Consider the following 18,964-nt stretch of genomic DNA (forward strand, 5'->3'; position numbering starts at 1 on the left):
AGAACGTTTCCTGTCTAGACAGGTGTATGTTCACTTCACATCATGTTTTAAATGTTATACATTTATATAAGTTATTGATTGCAATTTCTTTAATTATAGTTTCATAGTTGCTTCACAGTTTAGCCTACATTTAGCCAAAAGTTTATAATAGTAGATTCTGAAAGAAGGATGTGTGAAGTGAGCACATGAAGGCAGGTCTAGCATGTTCAGAAGCTGTTTATTATATATACTGTATATATATGTTTATGATAATGTCTTGATGGGTTTACTGGCTCTTGTTCTGGAGGAGATGCTCGTATGTGAGGGAATCTGTCTGCTGACCGCTTCTGCTCTTCTTCTGCAGGAACACCGTCCGCTCATCGTGAAGAGGGTCAGCGATGCTCTGGTTCCAGCGCGGCTCCGAGACGTCCAGCAGTTCTCTGACCTGAGCTGAGATCAGCTGAGAGAGAGCAGAGACACGCGTGTGTGTGTGTGTGTGTGTGTGTGTTACACTGATGTCTACACTTACTGTGCTGTTCGCTTTACCTGCATGTGCTGGAAGTCAGTGATTCCCAGTCGTGGCAGGGTGAAGCAGTTGACATGAATCAGTTTTCTGCCCGTGATATAATTCTGAGTGAAACACGCCTGAGGGACAAACATGATGATGACTCAACACATCTTTCAAGAGAATCTATACTATATTAAGCATTTGAGCTGATGTCAATATGATGATTCTGATGAAGTATAAAGGTCTGTCTTTCTCTCAGATGGTTTTATTCTCAGCGGTGGCTGCATGAAGGCAGCAGATATTGCTGATGAAGGAAAGCACTTTTCTTGCATGATGCTAACGAAGCACAACTGGAGAATGATGACGAAGCGTTATGTTGAGTAAAAGCTGTAGCTTCTGGAGTGATGGGTCACCACCCAAATATTGGTCTCAGGCCTGTTCTGATGGATCACGAGGAGGACGGACAGAATGAGCTTAATGTAGATAACCAGAGAACCCTGCATGATGGCAGAAAACTACTTCTAACAGGGAGGAGAACCCCTTCATGTAGTTGTTGATGTCACAGGTCGAGTGTCTAATCAAACTCTACAGTATTTCAGCACTGATTCATCATCTGTGGAATCTGATCAGATCAGTTTTTGTGAAGCCCTGATCCTCAAAGACATCCAATAAAGCACACAAGCGCTTGTTCCTTTTCCATTGTGAATAATTCCCCCTCCTCCTCCAGTAACTGTATTTAAATGGTATCTTGAAACAGAATAAGTGAATGTGGTAGTGGTTCACCTTATACTGGGGGAACCCGACAGACTCGATCCAGCGAGCCACATCCTCACCACTCCAGCGCAGGAACGCCATGCTGCTGCGTTACCATGGAGACCAGTCAACAAGCCAACAGACCTCAGAGCCGTTCGATTCACAACATCACCACCACCGTATAATAGAGTTAGAATAGAGTTATACAGGACCATAGATAGATAGATGACCTTTATCTTTATTAGAAACTGAGAAGGTTAATACAACTGAAAATACAATTATCAAAAAATACTAAAGCAGCTGTTAGAGCAGCCCAACCACGTCATCGCTGTAGGCGTGGCCTGTCGTCATGGGGCGGAGTCAGATCCACAACAGCGTTTTTTTTTTTTTTTTTATTGCAAAAAGGGTACAATTCACATGTGATTAGCCATAATATACAAAAAACATAGAGATAAAAAAAAAAAAAAAAAAAAAATTAAAGTAGCCAGGGGAAGCTTACAGATCATTACAAAGTGAAGGAGGACCATATGCTGATAGTTTTAACAGCCTTTTTGTTGTTTGAGCCAGAAACAGATTAATATAATGTTCAACTTCATGGATAAAGAGTACAAAACAAGGTTTTTTAGAGCTGAATTTACATTTATGAATGTGAAATTTTGCCAAAAGTATTAATAAATTTATAATGAAGTACGTTTTTTCTTTACTTTGACTTATAAAAACAAAAAATAACATCCTTCCACAATAAGGTAAAGTCTTTATAAATATGGCCAATGATGAATCTGCTGAGCTTTTGCCAAAATGTTCTGGTGTGAGATCCACGACAGCGTCTGCTGCACCTGAGCACACAGAACACGTGATGATGTCACTGCCGTGGGTCATGTGACAGAGCATCAGTCGATTCAGTTGCACGCTGACCATCGAATCACCGCGGCTCTGAGTGAGTGCTTCACCTGTCAATCACACTGAGATCAGCACCACAAACAGCGGACAGCACATTTAAATAGTATACTATAAAACATACTACAATGACGATATACACTAAGGTGTCCTCTTCTGTTTCCAAAGCCATTACAGGGATGGCTGACAAACATGTAAAACACTGACTGTTTGTTTCTTATACAAAATATAATAAACATTTCTATTTACAAGAAAACATCTGGATGTCACTAACTGAATTAAAGATTTAAAAATGTACTTATGAAAGCTTAATATTTTTAAACATGTATAAATACTGAAATAGAGTATCAGTATAAGAGTAAACAGTGTTTTATTGGCTCGTGTCGCAGCAGGATCATGTGACGCGTGGATTATTAATGTCTGATATATGATGCTGTTACCCGTGTCTCTGCTTTCATCGCTGTGTCTCTTCTTCATGTGAACGTTTCTGCTGCCGCTCTGAGAGAACATCTTCCCACAGATGGAGCACACGTGCGGCTTCTCACCTGATCCAAGAACACAATAACAGATCAAGAGCACACGATGCATCATATAGCTAAATAAGATACGCAGGAGTCATGTGACCTCACCCGAGTGTGCGAGCATGTGTTTGCGCAGACTGAAATATTCGCAGCTATCAATTTCACAAAGGAAAGGCTTTTCACCTGAAAAACAACATTTAAATGATATGATTCAGAACATAGAATTCATTATTATTAACAACAATCATTTGAGAAATTCTAAATTTTTATATCATACTATAATACATATAATTAGTAATTATATAATGTCTAAGTGTACTGGGAAAAAATGATAATATCCAGCTTATCATAATATTATTTAATAATATTTGGTTTTTACGTCATTTATTATAAAACTATATCAATACTAAAGCTGGGCGTTACGGGCCAAACATTATTACAATAAGATTTTTCATATCAGTCGATATTAATAATTATCACAATAAATCTTCACTGTTTTTTTCAAGTTTAAAGGCAGATTTTTGATTCTAGACTATTGTTTATTGTGTGTGTGTGTATGAACAAATGTGTGTTTGTGAGTTTGTGTGTGTGTACCGATGTGTGTGTGTGTATCGGTGTGTGTGTGTGTGTGTGTGTGTATCGGTGTGTGTGTGAGCTGCTGGGTCACCTGTGTGTGTGTGTGTTTGTGTGTGTGTGTGTGAGCTGCTGGGTCACCTGTGTGTGTGTGTGTGTGTGTGTGTGTGTGTGTGTGAGCTGCTGGGTCACCTGTGTGTGTGTGTGTGTGTGTGTGAGCTGCTGGGTCACCTGTGTGTTTTCAGGTGGTATTTGAGGTGAGCTGGATAGCTGAAGGTCTGGAGGCAGGTCTCGTACGGGCACCGGTGGATCTTCTCTGACGCCGTGCGTCCGGCTCGAGGCTCCTTCGGTCCGTCTGATTGACAGCTGTGGATGTGGTCACCTTGGCAACCAGACACGAGACATTAGAGAGCAGCAGGCGTGACGCAGAGCAGTGATGGTTTGATGAAGATGAATGTGTCTCGCTGTTGCAGCCGGTGCGGGTGTCTCTGGCCAGCTGTGCTCGTGTGGTGGCGATCAGACTGTCGTGAGCCAGCTCCTGGACACACAGGTACCACGGCGCGCTGCCATCGGCACAGTCTCCAGCCCAAACCTCCTCCTGCGCCTCGTCCACATCGCCCTGAACAAACACCAGCGGCTCGCCAGCACCGCCAACCCTAACAACACACAATCACTGTCAGCACAAGACAGGTCAGGTCATATAACATCATACATGCATTTTCATTATGCATTTGTAAATGATTCAGGTTCAAAATAAATTCATGAAAATAAATAATTAATAAAAGGAAAAAAAAATCAAAAACAGATGCATATTCCTGTGAGTTCCACACAGATGAGATTCTCGGTCAGATTGAGCAGGACGTAAGACAAGCAGTCGTGATTCTGGAGGTCCTGCAGGATGGTGGGCGGGGCTTGTTGTGGGGGGGAGGAGTCTGCAGCTGAACCACATATGGGCTTCGCTCAGGGCTGAACTCTGACAGCGAAGGGGAGGAGCCATGATTCAGACTATTCTCTGAAAACACAGAATACACACACACACACATCAGATCTATAATCACACACACACAGCCTTCAGTCTAATACAGACATCATTATAAACGACTTCAGTGACAACTCATGATGATCAAATACACTTACAAAAATGGTTCACTGCAAAACATCTTCAAAACTATATTAAAATGCAACTCAAGCAGACAAACAAAACCTCTTCTAAGACGACCGAGAAAGACTGAACTGAATTCAACTTCAAAAGCCAAAAAGGTTCAGCAAAAGACTACAATTCTTGGAATATATATATATATAGCGTAGTGTAAAAACATTTATAGTAATTGTAAAAATTTACAACTTTAAAATATATATTTGTAAAAGATTGTGAGCACTAATATTTGCAATACTTATGAAAATATAAAGACCATATACAAAGGGTAAAATAAATATAAAATAAATGCATAAAAATATATTATAACTTACAACAAATAAAATAAAATACTATTTAGTTTTACTATTAGTAAAAAACTATTTCAAAAGTAAATACATATATATAATTTTTAATCATCGGTCTGTTACCTGTATATACATCACAAGGAAACACATTTGCATTATTCCCTCCTCCCATAACATGTATTATGATAATGAGTGTGTTGTTTACGAAAAGGACCAATCACAACAGACTTGGCCAGCTGACCAATCAGAGCAGAGCAGGCTGATGGAGGGGAGGAGTTTGCTGTTCTTGAGCTCAGAACTGCTTTGAACAAATAATTTCGAAATCATTGAAAAATCACTCTAATAATAAACATATATTCTGAGAAAATTAGATTAATTTAAGTTTGTTGTAGGGGACTGCAACACAATATTAGGACACTGTAAAATACCATATGCTCTTTAAATTATTTTTTGACTTTATAATAAAAATATTACAAAATTATAACTAATATAACATGTTTTTATATCTATATATTCTGTTTTCATGTTGATTTTAGTTTTTCAGCTGTAAGTTTTGCCTTTTCTATTAGTTTTTTTATCTATAGTATACAGTTAATAATAGTTTAATAATAATAATTTTTTGTTGTTATTTTAGCCCATCTAATGTTGTAGTGGAGACTAGGTGAAAAGTTAAAGTTTTCTTATATTTTGGTTAATATTTATTTTATTTAGTAACTTTTTATTTTTTATTTTAGTTAACTAATAATCCTGACATGAGCGTGGGGTTTCGTTAATGTGAATAAAAAATAAATAAATAAATAAATAATAATTATATATGAAAAATAGAAGCATTTTCACTTGCGAATAACTAGCACAATTAATAAAAGTCATTTTAATTAAATAATAATAATTATTATTATTACTAAACAAAAATATTATGTTTAAATTTATTGTTATTCTTTTATTTGCTCTGCTAGGCTGTGCTCTATAAATAAAAATTGATATTAATAATAATAATAATAATAATAATAATAATAACATTAACACTAGTAATATTTAATATGCATACTGAATAAAAAAAACAAATAATAATAATAATTGCATTTTAAATCACAGTTGCAATGTCAAGTGACTAAAAGTACCACGGGTTTGGAGTCAAGTTGATCAGAAAGCATGGATTCAGCCGAGTGTGACCTGAGAGAGAACACATGAATACACACTGAGATCAGAAACACATGACTGATAAATGATTAGGTAATGATTAATTAAAGTCAGTCTGACCAGGTTCTCATCATCTGCGCGCTCACGCTTCACTGACAGCCTGGATGACGTCACGAGGACACCTACATATTAATGAGCGCGTTTCACAAAACACACAGTAGTTGAAATAAAAAAAAAACACTCTCAGAACATCCCTCTCTCAAACACTCATCTGTGTTCATCTTCATTTCTTTTCCTCCGGCGCGGTGTAAACAAACACAAAGACGGATCCCGAGCACTTCCCGACGTACTTCCGGGTGAAGAAAGCATCTATTGACTGGTTTATTTTAGTAAACAATGGGGTGCTTTTCACTCAGCGATACGCTTTGAGAACTCGTTCACCGAGTCATTAAAAGATTCGGTTAAAAAAAACAAGAATCAGCAGGAGATTCTTTCAGCTCTATTCACTATGATTCTGATTCTTTTGAACCGATTATTTCCAAAAGAACAATTCTCTGAAAACAGATAGCAGAGATGAACAGTATTTTAATTTATTAAGTGTATTTAAAATACGTATTTAATTTTTATATAAACACATTTCTTACACCAGTATTTTGTATTTTAAATTAAATACATTTGATGAGAATGTTTTTGTTATTAGCAACTAAATGCTTTTTGATGTATTTGTGCTCATTTCTGATAACCAGAAAACAATATATTTACAATGGAAAATATCTGAGCACATAATAATTTGACAATATAATTTTTCTTAAATACTGTTGTTGTTCTACTTAGAGTAAAATGTTACCAAGTAAATATTAATGTCATTTTATTTTCCACTTTTATTTAAATCTTAGTTAAATATAAGTATCAATTTAGTTATTATATTCTTGCCATTTCTATTCATTTAAGAAATAAACAATATATAATTTTAATATGCCTACACATTTTTTTGTATTATTTATATATATATATATATATATATATATATATATATATATATAGAGGTTTATTTTATTTTAATACATTGTTGAAAATACATGAAAATAAAAAATGTTTCCTGGACTTTCTTAATATTTAATGTAATGTTTATTTTATTTAGTAATTATGTTTTTAAGTTTTATTTATATTTGTATGACATTTATATTTTTTATTTGCTAAAGACAAGATCCATGGACACATCTGACAACCAAAATTATTTTAATAACTTTATGACATAAATGAAAACATTTCACAGAGTACTTCTCAGTAAAACATGTCTTAAACATTAAAAAGTGGGAAATAAAAAAAACAGCTTAAAAAAACGAAATGTAAAAAACAAAGAATGAGTAGATAAAGTGAATATTTACAGCTGAGTAATGTTAATTCATCTCCTGTTTAACTGAAGATTTATTTCTGAGCGATGTCTTGTACAGTATGTACAGTATTACTGATGATGATCATAATTCAGTCTAATGCTCTGTTAATATAAAAGCACATTATGGAGCTGATATATGACACAAAACCCTTCACAGTTCTGCTCAACACACACTTCATCAAACAGACAAACACATAGAAAAGAACAAACCAAATCTTGTTTCTTTGTCTCGTTCTGTGATGTCCTGAAACACGCTCTACTGTAGATCTCTCAGACCAGGCCTAATATTAATGTTTCTGCACTGAACTGGTTTAAGGCGAGTTAAAAGCGTCTCCGGCTCACTTCAGCTGGACAGTCCTGTGTTTCTCCTGCTCTCGTGTGCTGGTCAGCAGCCGGCTCCAGATGACCGAGTCTCCGGTCTGCAGCGCTTGCATGAACAGGTCGGTGTGTTCTCGCAGGAGATCCAGCTCCGTCTGCGTCCGCCGGTTCTGCCGGATCAGCTCTTTCGTGCGCAGCGTGATGTCCAGCAGGCCTGACTTGCTGAGGATGTTGTACGTGTTGCAGAAGCGCTTGATCTTGTTGTCCGTGTTAGGAGAGTGTGTGTCCAGCGTCTGCGGGGAGCCGTCTGTGGGGTCAGATGCTGGAAGAGCGCTGGGTGGCGAGTCTTTCTGACCGCGATGGGAACCGCTGCTGCTGCTGATCTTAGGGCCCGCGTCTCCGGGATGAGGAGCGATTCTGGGGTAGGATTTGAGGATAGGGAGGTACTTTCTGTGTCTGCGGCGTTTGGACGGGGGTCCCTTGGGCACCGGGCCGGATCTCTGTGGGACGACGGGTTGAAGGAAGACCACCTGAGACTGAGGAACGACCGCCGGACTGAACGCCCAGGGCTTCAGAGACGAAGGGTTTTCACCAGACTGCACACAAAACCACAAATATTAAACGTAGTCATTGTTGTTATGAATATACATATGAAGGGATGAAACGATTCACAGAGAGCCGGTGGAAAAATCGGTTCAGATGTGTGACGAATCAAATCGGTTGAGATGCTAATATAATCATGATTCATTTAGAGGCAGGAGTTTATACGAATGTGTGTCTGAGGGGAACTTACTGTCCTTAGAAAAGTTTAGATGGTATTTTTCTTTTCATCTCGCCTCTGTTTGAAGCATATTAAAGTTCACATGTGCAGCGCTGCTTTGTTTACAGCGGTTACAAAGGAAACGCTTTAAGCTCCACCTGCTGCAGTGTTCATCGGCTTTGTTTACAGAGGTAACCAAGGAAACACTTTAAGCTCCACCCCCCACGATGTTCAGAGTGCTGTGTTTACAGCGGTAACCAAGGAAACGCTTTAAATAAATGAATAACACTTTAAAAGAGATTAATGTAGAAAACAGCGGTTTTAAACTGTAATAATATTTCACAATTTTTACAGTATTTTTCCTCAAATAAATGCAGCCTGGGTGAGCAGAAGAGACTTGACAAAAACTTTAAAAACTCTTACCGACGCTTAGTTTTAAACGCTACTGTACGGTAAATCAGATCTGTCTTAATGTGGTGTGAGATTAAGCTGTGTTCACGGTGATCCTAATGCTTCTGGATTTACAGAGTCATTACTTTCTGTTCAAAACAAGGCCTTAGCAGACACAGGAGGGCTGACGTTCACCTGCTTTAGCAGCACATTGTTCATGAAGATGACGGGTGAGAGGCTCTGCAGGGTCAGCTGTGATCTGGAGCTCGACGCGTCGTCTCTGTCCACACTCAGATGCTCAGAGCCGCCGTCTGCCAGAAACACACAGATATAGCTCTTCTCCAACACTCACACTTCATTATCAGCAGAACAGAACCCTGAGCTCTCCATTACACACCTGAGAAGCCTGAGTCCCTCTCAGACTCCCGCTTGGACTTCTCCATCCTTCTGTTTTTAACTCTCGAACGACCGTCGTCCTTCATCCTCGTGCTCATCCTCTTCCTCTGTATGAGCCTGAAACAGCAGACAGCACCAGTGAAGATACAAACATCTAGTTCGGACTTTATAACTCTTTATAAGCTGTTGATTTTTCTTATCTGAACTGTGAGATATTTTAAGTTCATCAAAATTTGGATATACAAACTCAAAATTACCTTTTTATTCAGTGGTTTCAATAGACATCTACTTTAAAACTGTCATCTTCTGCCACCAGATAGCCTGAGGAAATATAAACAAACAAAAACGTCATCACTGTTTGCAAACTCAGAGATACTAAAATAACAAGCTGATCACCTACCGAGAGCTTATAACTGTTTCTACAACACATCATATTTTTAATAAACAGTAATTATTAGCGTTATTGTCTATTATTAACGATATTATGATTACGGTTGTTGTAAACCGAGCGTCATGACGTCATCGGGTCAGGTATGACGTCGCATCTCCGGGTCGCGTCAGTCGCTCGTTAGCTGTGTCAAACGGCCTACCGGATAGATCTACGCTGTTTATCGTGCGAGTAAGTAAACATAATTAAATAAAAAAAACAAAAAAAAAAACAGTTTCGTGTCTAAACGTCAAGCTGAAACGACATAGTGATACGGGCCAAGAGTAAAGAGTCGTTAAAAGCAGGGCTGCCGTTTAAGTTTCTCCTCAAAAGCACGCTAACTTTTTATCCGACGCACTTTGACAAACGTTCATCCGGTCAGAACGCGCGGTTTAGCACGGAGAGTTGCTCGTGACAGAGTACGTGCGCGCCGTGACTTCATCCGGGAACCGGGAATCCCCAGAGATGATGAAAACACGCTCAGATCCGGCGTTCAGAGTGCCTTATAACAACGTTCTGTGCTCGCTCGGTGCGATTCAGCAGAATCTTACCGCGTTCAGGCTGCTTGTGTTCGGTCAGACGCCCTGATCGTTCCCGTCGCGGCAACACGGTGCTGTACACGAGACCTGTGACGCAGAAGCCCCGCCCCCCGACTGACGTCTAACATTTACGACACACATTAAATTAAAATTAAATAAAAAATTAGACACATTACTGCATTAATATGCATCTGAATAGATAAATAAAGTTTGCCTTAGACTTACAATGGAGGGTGATCGTGTTATTCATTCGCTGTATTTACGTTGGATTCTTCAGCGTTTCGATGGTTGCTAACAGCTACGTGATTGACTTGTGGTCTAATCCAATCGCAGGCGACTAAATCTCTCCGACCGGCCTATCCTTATCACAGGAGGCGGGGCTTATCGGGGGAATGTGCTTTGGTCATGGGCTTTCCTTTTATGGCAAAAAAGTGGGTGGGTCTGTTGGCGGAAGGGATAGCGTCATTCTTCAAGCTCGCCTCGCATTGGCCAGTGACCAAAACAACACTAAGCTTAAACACGTGACTGTCGAGCGACGCGAGGACAATGTGTTCGAGCGCAGTGTCTCCTGTCAGATGTGTCATGTAACACTAATATCACTTTAATTTATGACATGAGACATTATTTAAAATGTTCTCTTTTGTAATGTAAATCGCTTTACATAAAAGCTTCGACTAAACGCAGAAACGTAAATACAATTCACTCATTCCATTCTGATAAAATAAAAGAGGTAGAATTTTTGGTGCCTATTGACCATAATTATCATCACATCTACAGCAGGGCATTAAAGACATATATAAGTTATATACACACACACGTAGATGGGTTTAGCGGCACTTTTAAGTAACTGCATCTGCTGTGACGGTTGAGAACTTAGAAGATGATGAATTTTGTCAAATCTATCATACCTGACCCCCAGCAGAGTCTCGATCTCCGTCCTCCCTCCCTCTCCGTCTCCTCCTGCTGGAGAAGAACATCCCCATCCTTCATGTCTGTCATTTTCATGCAGGAAACATCAAGCAATCAATCAATCCTCACTGCTGATTTCTCAGGTGGTGTCGTCTGGGCCTGAATGTCAGGAAATAAGAGACTTGGATAAATGTAAAGCAAACTTAAAGTGCAGCGCAGTGGAGAGACAGGTGTGTGTGTGTGTGTGTGTGTGTGTACTGTGTGTACTGTGTGTGCAGGTGTATCTACAGGTGTGTGTGTGTGCGCGCAGGTGTGAGCACTGTGTGTACAGGTGTGTGTGTGTGTGCAGGTGTGAGTGTACAGAAGTGTGTATAGGTGTGTGCACTGTGTGTGTGTAGGTGTGTCTGTGTACAGGTGTGTGTGTGTGTGTGTGTGTGTGCAGGTGTGTGTGTGCAGTTGTGTGTGTGCAGGTGTGTGTGTGCAGGTGTGTGTGTACCTGCACTCAGCTCTGGTGCTCCAGGAAGGAAAGCAGCACATATTCTCTGCTCCTCTCCGTCGGAGTCATCCTCAACAGCTGATGAAGAACACAGAGCATTCAGCATTATATATATATATATATATAAAATAAAGTTTGTTTTACATTCATGATTAATAACTAAATGTGTTCAGAAGTCACCTGATAACAGATCAAAGATGTTAGTCACTATAATGAAGTAATAATAGTAATAAATATTTGATCAATATATAGTTTTTATATTTTTTTATATTATTATAAAAACTTTAACTATAACACTAACTATATATATATACACACACACACACACACACACACACACTATAGTCACCTGTAGCAGTGAATATAAACACAATACAAATGCACACAATAAATGAACAGTTGAAAAAAAAAAAATCACAATAATAATAATAATAATGTTTGTCCTTGTGGATGTTTCGGTCACGTTCACTATGAACCGCTGTTACACAGAAAACAGCCGCATGAAGATTCTTCCGGAAGATCCTTGTGTATAATGAGAGCCAGCATGACGAGGGTCAGTGAGTGTGTGTGTGTGTGTGTGTGTGGCGAGCTCGTGCCTGGATGCTGATGTTGTGTGTGCTGACGGGAAACACTCCAGCTCATCATCGCTGCAGCATCCGGAGCAGCGGCACACAGCCAGGACTGAAGATGTGCTCCACTCCTCCGGGATACTCCTGCTCCACCTGCACCATCCACTCCAGAGAACGACACTGACTGCCCACGCCTCGGGGAACAGCAGCACTGAACACACACACACACACCTCAGACTCTTATCATTAACAACTGATGAAAGAAATCATGAGGCTCATCAGGTCAAGAAATGATCGATAAAATAATTATCGATCATAATCGATTTAATAACTGTGTAAAGTCCATCAATTCATTTGGATTAAGGGTATACAATTTGATATAATATAAAATAATCTTACCTCTTGAATGGGAATTGGCCAGAATGGTAAAAACCTTTTAAAAAGAAACGGGTCATTAATAATACAACACCTTTATTTGTTTAGCACATTTCTTACAAGAAATTCAACTCAAACCGCTTTTTAATAAAAACTAAAAAACTACTTTTTACAAAACTTATATATAAAACAAGAAATTCAAGTTTTAAAAGCAAAATAAAAGCTGTATGTTCACTTGTCAAACCAGTCAAATGCTCAAGAAACATTTCTGATTATTATCAGTTTTGAACACAGTTATATTTTTGTGGAAACCATGATACACAACCATTCAAGCATTTGGAGTCTGTAAGAAATTAATACTTTTATTCATCAGTGATACATTAAGCTGATTTAAAGTGACAGTAAAGTCATTTATAATGTTCCAAAATATTTATATTTCAAATATATGCTTTACATTTGAATTTTCTATTCCTCTGTGAATCCTGAAAAAACAAATATATTGTTTTAGTCTAACAGAGTGTCTCACTGCTTCATAAGACACTTCCACTCGGTTCCTGTGTATCTTCACACGGCTGTTAAACTGGGTCTGACACACAGCATCACACGATTGAGTTTGTGCACTGAACCGAGCCTGACAGATAAGACATAACCAGTGTCATACACAGAAGGTGCTGAAGTGGCAATTTATTTTTGGACCAAAATGTATTTGATGCTTCAAATTCTAACTGACTCTGGTATCACACGGACTGCTTTGGAAGACATTTGTTACTCTTGACATTACGTACACTTTCAAAATGGAGGGACAGACAGCTCTGACTAAAATATCTTAAACTGTTCTGAATAGGAGCAGGTCTTACAGGTTTGAGGGGGAGTCACTAATGACAAAATTCATTTTTTTGTGTGAACTAATGGTTTAAAGTACAATCACCAGGGCAAAAAGACCAAGGGAATTTTGATTTCCCAGTTCGTTACCCCTTTAATACAGTTTGGGGACTCACAAGAGGCATAGACTGTGCATAGCAATACCAGTTGATTGGTCTTTGAGGTTGTCACATGAAAACAAAGCTCTGGGTCACCCTCCAACATTATGGGGTGTGATGACAAATTATTGAAACCGTTATTTTGGGCTTCACACTTTATTAAAAAAAAAAAAAAAATTTACATGATCAGAATAACTGCTCCACTAGAAACCACCGTCTGCTCACTAGAGATGGTCTTCACATGAGTGTCCCTTCCTGCAAGAGAAATGTTAGAAGTGAGAAGGGAAATAGTGACAGATTCTCAGTTCCTCTAGTCAAGAGAGAGCAAGAACTCACTCGTCCTGCCGCAGCTTTGCTCACAGGAGCCAGAAGACGGATGGCACACCGCTGTACTACAGTGGATGAAGATCTGACAGGGAGGAAAGAGGGTCAAGTCAAATCTAGAAACAGGAGTAACACTAAAGGTTAAAGTAAAGCGGCATACAGTTTCCTGCAGAGGAGCCAGTGATGTGGGATCCACAAACGTGAACATCTTCACAATGAAGCGCTTGTAGTGGGTTGGGAACTGAAGACCAGAAGAGCCAGTCACTGGAACCAATGTGGTCAGGTAACGGTCATCCTGGTAAGGGCATCTGAAAGGGACAAGGAGGTTAGAAAAGCCACAGACTAACTGGATAAACATGGTCATTACTCACCCATCAACCAGAAGGTCCCACTGGGGTAGACTGAGTGGATTGGGGGCGGAAGTTGCCCAGCAGTGTCCCAGCATCAGGACAATGTTGGGGTCAGTCCTCTCCACAATGTGCACCTCAACATACACAGGCTCCCGCAGGACTTTTGTGATGGGATAATCAGCATCACTGTAGTAGGACGTGTAGGCCTCATCCCCTGAGGAACACCAGGGATTAAACACTGCTGCAACCTGGAGTCTAAAGATACTAGGAACACATGGGACAAGAACACACCTTCTGCACACCCTTTGGTGACACACTGACCATTGGCCAGTCTAAGCTCCACCCTGAGGGGTCCAGGGGCAGCTACTGGTGGAGGTGGAGGAACAGTGTTGACCTCCACAACCAGAGCTTCCACAGAAGTGCCAGAGTACCTACACTGGAAGAGAAGCCTGGACAAACCATGAGCTTGTAGCATTTGTTACAGACCACCAAATAAGACCAGCATAGAGCACCTACTCAAAGTGACTGTCCCTTGTGATTGAACCAAGTGGTCCAATCCCCACTTCATACGAGGAGGTCATTCTGTTCTCATACACCACATAACCACTGTCCTCCTGCAAATAGCAACACTGTTGGCATCCAGTCCATCATAGGCCATGCAGAATAAAACCATAAGCATCTCCTCACCATCACTCTTGTGCCACATGCAGTCACAGGGAACTGGTATACAGCAAAGGAAGGTGTGGACCCCACAGGACTGCAAGCTGGGTCACTTCCTCCCAGTAAACTGACTGAATCCAGACTCAGTCGAGGCAGTGTAACATCTCTAGCCACCACTACCACAAACTGACCATCTCTTATACACTGGACAGTCACTGGAACAGAGAGGAACAAGAGCAGGTTCATGTTGAGGATCAGTTTAACTGAGAGTATAACCCTGACTCACTCTTACCGGTCTTCCCATAGTAACACTGCTGTCCACTAAAGCAGCAGTTGATAGCTTCACATTCAGCACTACTGATACCAGGTTGTCCACATTGGATCTGCTCAGAATCAGCTACAGAACATCTGTCCAAAGGCTCAGCCTTCGCTACTTGCTTCTGAAACTGAATCTTCTGAGGAAGCTGCTGATTAGTCTGTTGAACTGACTGCTGAAGCCGCTGGTCAGTTTGCTGGAGCATCAGAGCTGGAGGATTCTGGGACAGTTTACTCCACTTATCCTTCTTTGGAAAAGCATGACAGAGAGCACACAGTGCTAATACCTGAACCAGCCACCAACTTCCAGCCATTGTCCAACAGCTAACCACACTATTGAGATACTGCACTTTGGTCTTTTTGTACTCTTGTAGCTCAGCTAATTAGCAATAGTCCCTCCCACTTCATTAGCAATCATGATTCTCCAGGCAAGTGTGAGCTCATGCAACTGGGCGATTCTCATTGGTTCTTGACCCGTTTCACACTGGAATCGTTTGTACAGCGTCAAAGCAGCAGCCCCAAAGATTCATATTTCTTTGAAAAGACAGTTATAAAATATCATCCTGAATTCACAAATTCTTTATTATTGCATAATAAAAACTCTCCTACAGTCCAGTCAGTCACCATCAGTCGCAACCATAGACAGTAAAAGAAATGGACACAGCGACCCCATTGGAACTCAATTGAGACAATTGAAGCCCATTTTTAGCGTTTTTTAGCACTTCCGTTTTCTGACGCGCAGACTCAAACGAAGCGTGACAACGTCAGCAACCTGTCTGACAGATGTAAATCTTCTAGTAGCTGTGTGTGCAAACTGCAATCGTTAATCTTGCAGAGACGGCGAGCTTGAGCGGGGAGTTCTTTGTCGTGAGTGAGCAGGAGTAAGTATTCTGATTAATTATTTTGTATAGTATTTTAAAATGTAACGCCAGTACGCCATATTAAGTTAGCCTGTTAAATGTCACTGTCCCGTATACGGGACGCCTAAATTTACTTCAATATATTACAATTATATCCTAATCTAATCATGACAAACTATATATCGTTGGAAAGGTCTTAGACTCCTAAATAGATATTTGACCACGATTTGTTGTTAAAAATGATGAAGGAACAGTAAAAGATTAATTTATAAAAAGAGTGCACCTCAAAACATATACATCATCAGTTCTGACCTTTGTCACAAAAAATCTACTCCGCTTCCTTTTTCCCTATCACATGTTTTAGTAATCATAAAAAATTATATATCATTTGAAAGCTTAAATACTCCAAATTCATCCTATGAAAACCATTTTGAAATCGGACACTGCGTTACCATGGAAATCATACTTTAAAATCTTTTAGCATTTTCCTCCCCCTTAGTGGGAGGGGTCATATTCCTTATATATTACGGTCTTTTAGAATCAAAACTTTTCATAATCTTGACAAAATACATATCGTTGGAAAGGTCTCAGTCTCAAGATTCCATATTTGCTGGTTATTTTCTCATAGACATAATATTGAGAGAGAAATTGATACATTTGTGACAGAAAAATGCATCCAAAAAATTCAATGGAGTTTCAATGGCCCCCGGTGGCTTTTTGTGGTATAACGCCTAAACAAAATTGCATATGAACCTACATTTTTTTTATATCAACTTCAAATTTGGAACACAACTTATTTAGACATATGGCTTTAATTTTATAGCATTTTATAAAATATTTATTTTATATAAAATATAATAAAAATAAAATAATAAATGTATTTACAGTAAATGTAAACTACTAAAACTTTTTTATGCTTTCATTTTTTAAAATGATTTCACTTCTGCAATAATCTGCAGATTGTCTTCTTTAAAAAGAGACCAACCTTTGGTCTGTATTCAAAAGCGTTTATGAATTGTAACAATTTAAGTGTGAATAGTGTACTTTCACGTCTATGTTTCAAAAATGGGGGTGACAGTTAAAAGGTTAATTGCCTGCGAGCTTCTCCTCCTGTCTGTACGGTAATGCGACAGAGAGCCGAGTGGTTATGACACAATCGTTAGCTTATTTTTTACAAAAACTGTTTATACGGGGCCATAATGTAACATAGAAGGTAATGGAGCCCTTTATACATTGTCGTGTATCTTAAGAAATAAATAATGGACAAACGGAGTCTTTAAACGCCTCAGATGTAAAATTATTCGCTGTCAAAGTGACGCCAAAATGAATGGGAGGCAATGGGAATGCTAACGCAAGTGAAGTTCTGCTAAAAGATGGCAGCCCCCACCCGACTTCAACTTCCGGTCGAGTTCCTTGCCCCCTGGTCGCAACTCGCGCGCATTTATTTAAAGTTTACGTCACTCACTGACAATGTTTTCCTAACCAGAAAATAAAAAAACAGATTGCCCTGCTCTGTCTCTGATTGGCTAGTACTCGTTGCCATCTGGGTTAGAGCCAGTTAGAAGCAGGATGTGGGTGGGAAAAAACTCTGTCTCCTGTGTGTGGGGAAAAGGGAGGGACAGAGAGAACAGGCTAGAACTCCTACGTATAACATATAGAAAATAGATGCTTGATAACTTATTATGGAGCTGGGAACAAGCCCAAATAAGCATCTACACTTTAGAAACAAGCCTAAAAAAAATGCTACCCACGACTACCAATATTTGTAATCAACTTTACAGAAAAAACAAGCCCAAATTCGTGTATAATAAGCGGACTTGGCAACGCTGGAGCTCATGCAACGGGGTAATTCTCAGTGGTTCTTAAGACTCAGTTTTCCTTGTTTTTCTCCACATATTAAACTTACTTAATTTAAAATTACATGGTAGTATTATTTCTGTCATTTTGAATTGAACCTGGTTTACACAATACACTGTCACTTTTCTATAATTCAAATCCATTAAAGGATGGTTAGGCTGCATTAATCAGGTCAACCAGAACCGGGAACACTTCCCATAGCACTCGATGTACTGCTATATTGTATGAAGAATGGCATCTACGCTAATATTATTTGGTTTCATTCTTATTCAGGGGTCACTATAGCCACACGGATCCAGGCTCTATCCAGACCAGATGGTGGATCAGCACCTAGAGACGACCTCTACAGCCCTGAATGTCAGCGGAGACCAGGACAACTAGATGAGCCATAGATGCAGATCCCTTATGAAGCCTTCGTCGACCATCGGCACAAGACCACAGGAACCAGACGAGTCCTCTGCTCAATCAGACCTGTGATGCAGCCTGGAATTAAAGCACACCATACTGCTTTTGTCTGATCAGAGGAGAACTGGCCCACCAAATGAGCCTGCTATCTCCCAAGTTTTTACTTCATTTTCTGTCACCAATTGAGTTTTGGTTCCTTGCCTCTGCTTACTTAGTTGGGGACTCTTGCCTGATTGCACAAACACTATTGGAAGATAGCTGAACTGGATAACAGTCACTGAATCAATGAACTGGCTTTATCTGGAAAAATGTTTTATCTTCTTGCATTAGACAATATTTTCCTGTTTGACAATCAGTATTGTGTCAAGGGCTATACAAAAAGGCAATTTGACATGAGATCAATATCTTCTGTACTGCCCCAAAATATACCATGGGCATAGTTTAGCCCTTCAATCATTTGGAAATAGATCATTAATTTAAATAAACATTAGGAATGTTATCAAAAAAACAGAAAAAAAAAAAAAACACCACACATCAGTCTGTGTGCACTTGGATTCGTTAAATGCAGAGCACATGTTCCAACTATGGGACACCATACTTTGGCCACACACACACGTAGACTACTAGTACCCTCCTGCATGGCATAGCAGCATGTTCAAGCACAATCAAAAGTGGGGTGAAAAAAAAAAAACCTTATGCAGACAGATGTTAGTCAGAACCCTTAATCTGAAACCTTGCATTGTGTCCCTGGGTAGCAACTGGAGGTTGGACAAATGTAAAGTTACTGGTTGCTTGTGTAGAAGCCTGGACTCAGAATGCATGGC

General features: G+C 39.6%; 3 protein-coding genes across 4 annotated transcripts; all 3 read right to left on the bottom strand.

The window, feature by feature from the left end:
- Window positions 1-198: 198 nt before the first annotated feature.
- On the bottom strand, window positions 199-1,584 carry LOC113081997 (sterile alpha motif domain-containing protein 15-like). The gene is made up of 3 exons (XM_026253897.1): window positions 1,271-1,584; window positions 526-624; window positions 199-439 (listed from the first exon to the last, which is right to left on the bottom strand). The coding sequence occupies exons 1-3, from the start codon at window positions 1,340-1,342 to the stop codon at window positions 266-268; spliced, it is 345 nt and encodes a 114-aa protein (XP_026109682.1). The 5' UTR covers window positions 1,343-1,584; the 3' UTR covers window positions 199-265.
- Window positions 1,585-7,036: 5,452 nt separating this feature from the next.
- On the bottom strand, window positions 7,037-10,170 carry LOC113081995 (CLOCK-interacting pacemaker-like). Of its 2 annotated transcripts, none has more exons than XM_026253894.1 (5): window positions 10,053-10,170; window positions 9,332-9,395; window positions 9,076-9,191; window positions 8,874-8,989; window positions 7,037-8,124 (listed from the first exon to the last, which is right to left on the bottom strand). In XM_026253894.1, exons 3-5 carry the CDS (start codon window positions 9,170-9,172, stop codon window positions 7,549-7,551), a joined length of 789 nt encoding a protein of 262 aa, XP_026109679.1. In that variant the 5' UTR covers window positions 9,173-9,191; window positions 9,332-9,395; window positions 10,053-10,170; the 3' UTR covers window positions 7,037-7,548. The 2 variants fall into 2 exon arrangements, with proteins under 2 accessions (XP_026109679.1, XP_026109680.1); XM_026253895.1 differs by lacking the exon at window positions 10,053-10,170 and adding an exon at window positions 9,475-10,036.
- Window positions 10,171-13,509: 3,339 nt separating this feature from the next.
- LOC113081999 (zona pellucida sperm-binding protein 4-like) lies at window positions 13,510-15,347 on the bottom strand. The gene is made up of 8 exons (XM_026253899.1): window positions 14,996-15,347; window positions 14,731-14,918; window positions 14,560-14,657; window positions 14,335-14,492; window positions 14,065-14,257; window positions 13,854-14,001; window positions 13,706-13,778; window positions 13,510-13,624 (listed from the first exon to the last, which is right to left on the bottom strand). The coding sequence occupies exons 1-8, from the start codon at window positions 15,330-15,332 to the stop codon at window positions 13,548-13,550; spliced, it is 1,272 nt and encodes a 423-aa protein (XP_026109684.1). The 5' UTR covers window positions 15,333-15,347; the 3' UTR covers window positions 13,510-13,547.
- Window positions 15,348-18,964: the final 3,617 nt, after the last annotated feature.

The sequence above is a fragment of the Carassius auratus genome, unplaced genomic scaffold (genome assembly GCF_003368295.1).
Source record: "Carassius auratus strain Wakin unplaced genomic scaffold, ASM336829v1 scaf_tig00035497, whole genome shotgun sequence".
NCBI classification, from domain to species: Eukaryota; Metazoa; Chordata; class Actinopteri; order Cypriniformes; family Cyprinidae; genus Carassius; species Carassius auratus.